Genomic DNA, 8,640 nt, shown 5'->3' with positions numbered 1-8,640 from the left:
ATTCATAGAACTAAAGCTAAGAATGGAAACTGTTATTTTCAGGAGCCTTATTTGTAAACAAAGGGTTATAGCAGTTCAGTCTTGCAGTATTTTTCTAAGTTGTGCATACTTTTTATTGCCTCCTACTAAATTGTGCAGTCTCTGGGCAAACAGTGATTCCTGAGAGGTTTTGGCTGAGCTCTGCATCGTGTTTTGGGCTCATTCCCACTTTTGTGACATTGTAGGTACACAATCACAGGTTTCAATGGCCTTGTTGGTTAAACTCTACATTTGACAGAACATGATTATTTATCCCTAGACCTGACATACAATTCAGTGTGTAATCTGTCCTATTCTAAGAATCCAAATATATAGTTTTTGTAAGCTGTGAAAATAATGGTCAAGCCTGGGTTGAGCTGAGAAAGGAGTAGAAGGAAACATAGAATAGTGTAGCTGCAAATGGTCTGAGGTGTGCCTTTTCTTCTTTCAACTTGTGTGTGGCCCCAAGGAAGATATTTTTGTTGAACACATCCCTTGTTCTGCTTAGGTAACAAGATCTAAGCTGAGGTAGAATGTTCCAGGGATCCCTTCTTAACTCTTAAGTCAGAGACATGTTTCTGTGGTTTGGTGAAATATTTAATTAGAGACCTTTGCTACAAGTGCTCCTCATGTCCTGTCTCTCCCTGCTCGATCACTTTTCTCACTACAGGGCTAATTTAGGTCAAACTTGTGAGGTACTAAGGCATTGTCATCCAGGCAGGGTTCTGAAGGGTTAATGGAATTGATTGCTCACCTTTGGGGGAGGAAAGGAATTTTGCTGTTATTTCTTTCAAGCAGAGGATAAGCCAAGCAGCAATTTCAGAACTATGGAGTCTTCTAGGCCGAAAGAATATTGCTTCACTTCTGGGATGTTTGTTTGCATTTTTCCAAGAGGGTTCCTAGCTTTTCTTTCCATTTGTCTTGCTAGCTTTCTGACCCCGATTTCTTCAATTTCATTTTCTTTCCCCTGTCTGTGTCTACTCTGCCTCACTTCCTGTGTTTAAATACCCATTGACTTCTCTTTAACTCTTCTCTGTTTCTCCCCTTCTCAGGTTGTGGAAGCTACTTCTTCCCTCCACCCCCCTTCTGCTATTTCCAACTATTGCAAGAGTTTCCTGAATCTCCTGGGTGATATCAGGGCGCTACCTCTGTCGCTTTATTTGGGACACTACCCAAACCATATGTACACTTTGAGAAACTGGGCGGGGGCAGGTGGTTCCCCACAAGCTTACAGTATGTGCTCCCAGGTCTGGTCTTCCTATTCCCATCAGTTTATTTCATTGAGTCTCAGGGACTGTGTTAGTATTTCCACCTCGTGGGCACAAGGCACTGTAGACTTCCCAGTAAGGTGTGACAAATACTCTTTGCTTCCGCTGTGCTCTCAATCGTTCCGTAGCTCTCCTGGTCAATTTATTAAGCAGGGGATTTTCTATGATACATTCATACTGATGTTAAGTAAAATTTATTTTTTCAGGAACTTCAACATAGGCAGAGGAAATTCTGCTTCCCTTGAAGGCTTTCTTGTCTCTTCTATGATTGTGTTATGTCAGAAATATGGAGGGGTTCAGACAAACTTAGAAAATGCTTTTGCCTTGGATGTACCAAGCCATAATGTGGGGTCTCCCTTGGGATCACTGGGAGCAGTTCATACTGTCTTTGAGCTGACAGGTAAAGGTGAAGCGGAACTTCAAATAGCAGTAATCTTCAGGTAGCAATAATAATCCAGAAAAAGAAATGTGTGTTTAACTTTACCATGTTAAAGTGGGGACTAGAGGGTATTCTGTTTTTTAAATACATCCTTCTAGTGCTTCTGACAATGGCTGCAGCTGCCTTGGTTATTTCCTGCTGAATGAGCCAGACACAGGCTCTTCTGCTTCCAGGCTGTGCCGTGCAGCAGAGGCGTGGAGTGGGTCTAGCTTTCCCTGTCCTCTTCCTCCCTGGAGAGAGGGATGTGTCCTTCTCAGCCTGGAGGTAACCGGCAGGAGGACAGGTGGGTGCTGGAGGGGATATTTTGTGGAGCGCAACATCAGGACTGAGGAAGGTGACACATTGGTAGCTTCTGGTGTGAAGTTGCAGGTGTTTATGGAAGCAGGAGTAAGAGATGTGAGGATGTAGAGCTGTTGTCTTTCACATCCCTTGATTAATGGAGTTGATTAAACTGGATTATTGTGCATTTAGGTTTGATTTGGAGAGTTTGTGGAAGTTGTGTTTTTTTTTTTTTTTCCCCCCAAACACACTCTAAATTTAGTGTCCTAGCTATTTTTTCCTCAGTTGAGTATCCTCATTTTTTTAAATTCATGGTGTAATAACTTACTAGTTTACATTTTTGTTATGTGCCAGTGTGATGTAGTGCTCTGGAGCAGGGAGAAGAGCAGTAGAGAGAAAAAGGTTATGCAGTTATTATGCGCTTTGTTTTTTTAATTATGTGTTCTCCAAAAAAAAAAAGTCACAGAATTGAAAAATGCACTGGTAAAGTGGGTTTAAATTGTGAAAATTTTCATCTGTCCTCCCACGCGAGGATTAGAAATCTTATTTTTGCTGCATGAATGCTTATATTTCAAAGTCAGCATCGAAGTTCCTAAGGCTAAGTGAGGAGATGATTTAGCACATTTTCCTGATTGCAGCTTGTTGTGATTGTGTCTTTCCTACAACAGTTATTTTGCTTCCCTGGTTCTTTTGGCGTTCCCCAAAATAGTTCTTCCAGGCAAACACTATAATTCTTATCCTAACCAGTGCACATTAGCAAGTCTCTTGCTCCCACCTGTTTTTACCTGCTTCTGGCAAGAAGGTTGTGTGTCTATCCCTTTTGAGAGGTTATCTGCAAGCCAAAATGAAATGCCTCTACCACTCACTTGGAATGAAAGGCAGTTTAACACTGCATACAACACTGTTATTGATCTTTGGGGGAAGCTGTGCCAACGTGACTAGGACAGCTTTCCTGAAGCTGAGTTGTAGTACTCAGAATCCTGATATACAAAGGTGAGGACCCTTTAGCCCAGCTGGCGTGACAATTAAGTGATGGGATCACAGTGTCTTTCACTTCTTTCTTGGCCAGGCTGAATGGTACAGTGATGTTACACTAGGAATCTGTTCTCTCTTCAAAAAAAAAAAAACGAAATTCCCCTACTTGGTGGCACCTGTGATAGCATGTGCGCGTGTGTTATTTGCAGATGTTGAAACAGGAATATGGCTTTGCTGTCTGAGCCATCAGAGCCCGAGGCTCTGGCTGGGAAGCGTGCTGGATGGTGTGAGGCTCTTGAGATTGCCGAGGGAGCCAGAGTTAAGCTCTTGAACTTGGGGTTCATAGCTGGTGTAAAGTGTCAGCCTCTGCAGCGTGGCTGCTGGAAAATGACTGGTAAATGTGGACTGAGCCAGTTTAAAAAAAATACTGTGGGGAGTCACTGAGGCCTGCAGAGAAACCATTTGCGTTTAATGTACTTTTTCCTGCCATACAGTTAAACTAACACAGTGCTTAAATGCCTCACAATGATGAAAGTCTGCTGTGGAGCTGTTAAGGTTCAATTTTGAAGGAAAGGGAAATAATTTGGCAAAGTGAGAAATATTTTATAACTGCAGGTAATATCTAATGTGGAGTGAGTTTGTGCTGTCACAGATTCTTTGCTGAACCATCCAGAAATGTGACAGATGCTCTGCCAGGAGGAGCTTTATCCCACTGAAGTTTGCTGGGAATTTTGGGGTATCATGGGTTGGGAATAAATAAAGGAATGGATTTAAATAGGTAAACTGATCCTAAGTACATGAAATTACCCAGACAGTAAAACTTAAATTTGAGCTGTAGTGGGTGATACATTATGAAATATTAGCTGTGCGTATTATGATAGTCTGAAGTTTGTTTCTGTTTGTATTATTGAAGTATCCAAGAAGCTGACTGCTGGTTAGAAGAGTTGGGTAGGCTTTTTTTTTTTTTTTTAGTTAATCTCAGTGCTGTTCACTATGTTCTACCTGCCTGAAAAGAAAGAAGAGCTCAGTCAAGTTTGCCTTGGCATTCCAAACTGAATTCTTAGGTCTCTCTTCTGGCCATAATAGGACAGCAGCACAAATAATGCATGGTATTTTATTCAGAGCTTTAGTTTAATAGAGCTATAAGCAAGTTGATATTTTTCCCTGATTCTTTTAAGTTTTGCTGTCTCTGTTGTACACGGATTCTAAGCTGTATAATCTTTATTTCCAAAGGCTGATTGTAATCATTATTTCCCCCCTCTCTGCACTCGCCTCAGGCATTTGACATTGGGAACAGGCCAAGGGAGGCGAAGGGGATTGTGAGCAGCACCAAACCAGCAGAGGGAAAGCTAGGAATTGCATCCAGGCTTTCACAGTTTTTGGTCTAGGTCTCTGTTTGCTGTGGAAAGTACTTTTGGTGATGTTTCCATGAACATTAAAGCAGGAAAATGTTTTCACCTTGTATTAAATTTAGTCATTGCTTCTGCATTGACTTCTAACTGCCTGTGGCTCACATGTATTGATTATATGTTTAACTGTCTTGTAAGAAAGGGATACCCAGAATTGCAGAGTGAAAATCATTCAGCGCAGTTGCTATCTTGACTTATGTAACCAGGATGCTTATTTCTTATACTTATTTCCATGTAGTCATTATTTAAATAATATGATATCTTCAGAGCCTTTCGACTTCGTCCTTGTAATGCACTTTAACATTTTGATGTTGTCTGTCTCTTCAGGGATGATTCTGTCCCAGAGGATAATATTTGGAGGGGTATCCTATCTGTGATTTTCTTCTTTCTAATCATCAGTGTTCTAGCTTTTCCTAATGGTGAGTAAGTTTTATACTGTTTATAGTTGGCTTTTCGTAGCATGTGGATTTCTCTTTATTGCCACTATATGTATTTTGGTTTTCATTAAAGTACCACTTTTAAATGTATTTTTTTTGATTTACTCTTTTGAATTCCTTTATGTTAAAGAACAGTCTAAAAATGGGTTGCAATCATACTGAGCGGAGGTAATGGTAAAATGCAAGTTATTTATAGCTTGCCTGTATCTAACAAGGAAATCAGGTTTTCAGAATCGGTGTCTCTATTTGCAGGTGTGCAATTGCAGCTCAGATTGCTAAGTAATGGTGCTGCCAGATCCTTAAATAAAGTTTAAAAGGAGTCTGCCTCAGTGTGTTTTAACAGAAGCGTCGTTTTACAAATCGTCAGAGATATAACACCTTACATAAATCACCTTACGAGAAGCTAGTGATAGTTAGAAATTATCTAAGTCACATTACAATGTAAAACCACAGTTGCGGAGTAGAAATTTAGTTGGACAAAAGTTTTGGTAAATGTGTGAGGAGCAGAAAGTGCAAAAAGGTAAAAACCCTGGTGTGACAATTCTGTGGAGGAAATGCAGTCTTACTGTTTGGTTTTAGTTCAGTGTTTTTTTTTTTTTAATTTATATATTATTTATTTATTTTTAGTTTTTACTTATTTCTGTCAGCAAGAGCATGATTCTTGGGTCAAGTCTAACCTGTCTCAGGACTGGCAGTGTTCAGGAAAGAACAGTGATTGTGCTCAGGGCAGCTTTGTAGTTCAGAGTTGGGATGTATTTTTCTTGTATTTTAAAAATCATTAATCCATGCTTTTCACAAAGGACTCCCTGAAAAACTGAGTGCCAAAGAAAAATGAGCTTTATGCATACAGTGGTGAAAGAGCAGTCTGCAGTGTGTGCTGAAAATACTTGTTCAGCCACTTCTTGCTACCTGAATGTATGATTCATGTTTAGAGGTTTTCCAGTTTCACTAGACTTACCTTCTCTGCTTTTCACATTAAATGAGAGGTTTTTAATCTAATAAAGTCAGTTTAATCACTGGCTCTACAGTAAATACTATTGACACTGGTAAAGAGCATGGGTATCTTACTTGTCAGATATATGCTACTCAGTTTGGAAGTTTTAGGAGGCTGGTTTGCTAAAATTTCATGGTCATTTGAAGGCTAAACACCATGTTTCTTTGCTAACACACAGAAATTTGTATTTGATTACTTCATTGGGAGCAAACCATTTGTGAGCTGCGGTTTAGAAAACAGATCAAGAGTTCCTCAGGTGACACCTGAGATAGGGTGTCTGCTGAGCAAACAGCATGTTACTGTTCTGGAAACAACTCCATTAAAATAATTTAAAATTTTGTCTATGCCCTACTAATTGGCAATCGTCTTTTCCTCTCTGAAATCTGCTGGTGCCATTTTTTTTAACATAGAGCCCCAACATTCAGGTATATTACATAGTTTGGAGGAGAACTGATCCATGCTCGTGCCAAATCCTCACGTGAGATATCCTCAAAAATAGATTATGTGGTTCTTATTGATGTGTCTTCTAATAGGCTTTTCATTTACTGTCCACAGGACCCTTTACACGTCCCCACCCTGCAATATGGAGAATGGTTTTTGGTAAGTTTAAGTTGTGTTTCTGACTTTTTCGGTGCTTCTGCAGGACCAGCCATTTTAACTTTCAAATGAATGGAATTGTCATGAAACATAATTGTGCTTCAAAGTTGTGTGAATGTCTCTTCCTTCCAACTTCTGAGCAGTTGCTTATAATCTGTTCTTAATTACGTTTGGGAATGTCGTCATAGTTACTCTGTGTCAGGATGGTGTAAATTAAATCATCAGAAAGGGATAATTCATTCTGATATTCTGTTCTAATCCTGTTTTGTGTTTGTGCTTCCTGATCTCCTTCCCCCACACCCTTCCTACTGCCATCTAGTCCCACCCCAAAAAGGTTTGGGTTTTTTATAGCTACTGCATATACTATCTAACTTCTAACTAAATCCAGTTTAGTAGAGTGTTTTTTTTCATTATTGGCAAAATATGCTATTACTTTATATGTTTATTAAATTGTATCATTGTATAGCTTAACATACATTTATTAATATTCATAACATGTATATATTCATATCCTTAACTTGTAATTTCAGCAAAAATACCCGTAAATATTAGTTGCATTCATAGTTTGGAAAATAATTCTATTAACTACAAAACTTACTGAGTGAAATCCTGCTCCTTAAATATCTGAATTACATGGCAAAAACATAAGGAATTTTATTTTGAAATAATTCAGGGTTCACAGAGCGTATCCTAGACTTTAAGCACATTTGCAGAGAATTAGGCACATTTGATTTAAAAGCTGGTCTGTTTCTTTTTAAGGGGACTGAATGTTTCTCTCTCCTGCCACTTTATATAGCTAAAAATAAGTAGCCTCCCAAAGTAGCTGATTACTCATCTGTTGACATTGAGAGGATACTGCTGATTAGATAGTACTTGTTAAAGAATCCTGCTCCTTCTGAAGTTTGGGAAACACAGGTCCTACTGCTCATTTCAGGTTTCAGCAAATGTAAATTAAAAGGTCTTTCTCAGTGTTGATGCTGTCAGAGATTGACCTCCTGTACTTTTGGGAAAAGGCTGCACGCACAATCAAGAGCAACATTTTTCCCTGTGTAATTCTTCTTCTTCTGGCATGGCTTATTTAGCCACGCTTGAGGTCTCAGACCTGTACAGTAGTTGAAAGGCAGGAGTAGTGTGTTCTCAAGATTTCAGGATGCACCCTTGCCTGCAGGCTCTACTTCTTGTAGTAGTTCGGTATCTGTTTACCTGATGTGTTTTTAAGATGTACTGCGGAGGACAGTATGTATGCTTTCTGTTCGTGTGTGTGTACTTGAATGGAAGTTGTTCTCCAGCATACACTGGGGATTAATAACACATGAGTTCTGGTTATAGTTTAAAATGTCTTTTTAGAATTGCTGTAGTTTATTTGGGATGGCAGATACTAAGTTTATGCATGTTAATCTTTCTGCCTTCCATGACATTGCTGCAGGACACAAGCAAGTTTGAGTGCTAGGCTATGGGAACGGTGTTAATATTTATATGCATCTTCCAAACGTGGGCTTAGATACCTGTGAACTTGTGAATAATGTAAAGATATGCTCCCAGCAGCAGCTTCATCTACCCACAGATCTATACCTAGGACCCCTAACTTCTTACAAGTTTTAATTTTTTTAAAAAATCCGTATTCAGACATTGGGAGGAGAGAGGCGGTAGTCCCAAATGCAGTAGTGTTTCATAATTTATAATAGTGTGAAAACAAATCATAATCATCTTTATCTTTAAAGTTTCAAAGAGCAAATATTCCAGCTCACAAAAGTAACTCAAGCAGGTATTAGTTTATATTTATAACTATTCTTTATTGCCAGCATAGCTCAGAATTGCCAGGTGGGATTATTAAATTGATCTTTGTGTTGAAATCTGCATATAGGTTCAGGGACCTGCATTAGTGAGACCAAGAATATTTAAAGCAAAGGGACAGACCTAATCCAATCCTGGGGTCCTAAGGTATCTCTTACTAAAGAGCTTCCTGATCACAGCCTTGGACTACTTGTGTCTAAAGTGATTAGACTGATTTTGTTTTGATTGGGTACATGCAGATGAGCACATATTGTATCACGTGAAACAGGAAGTGGTAGGAAGGGCTGAGTGCTCAGAGATTGCCATCTGACTTGTGTCTCTCAAGCTTTTTTGCATGTAGCCACTGTATGTAGAAAACTCATTTGTTCAAACTGGGCATCTATGGAGCAACGGTGTGAAAGCAGCTTTTTGGACTGTCTGTGTCCCAAGG

The 8,640-nt window shown here is 39.3% G+C and overlaps 1 protein-coding gene across 2 annotated transcripts in view; it reads left to right on the top strand.

Annotated features, from left to right (window-relative positions):
• PTDSS1 (phosphatidylserine synthase 1) overlaps positions 1 to 8,640 on the top strand; it is a 35,052-nt gene that overhangs the window by 943 nt on the left and 25,469 nt on the right. For both annotated transcript variants that reach the window (XM_068395950.1, XM_068395949.1), the window contains exons 2-3: positions 4,716 to 4,807; positions 6,375 to 6,419. In XM_068395950.1, the coding sequence (XP_068252051.1) occupies positions 4,716 to 4,807; positions 6,375 to 6,419 (137 nt within the window). The remainder of the gene's footprint in view (positions 1 to 4,715; positions 4,808 to 6,374; positions 6,420 to 8,640) is intronic.

This window comes from Nyctibius grandis, chromosome 3 (genome assembly GCF_013368605.1).
Source record: "Nyctibius grandis isolate bNycGra1 chromosome 3, bNycGra1.pri, whole genome shotgun sequence".
NCBI classification, from domain to species: domain Eukaryota; kingdom Metazoa; phylum Chordata; class Aves; order Nyctibiiformes; family Nyctibiidae; genus Nyctibius; species Nyctibius grandis.
This window is presented reverse-complemented; position numbering and strand designations above follow the sequence as displayed.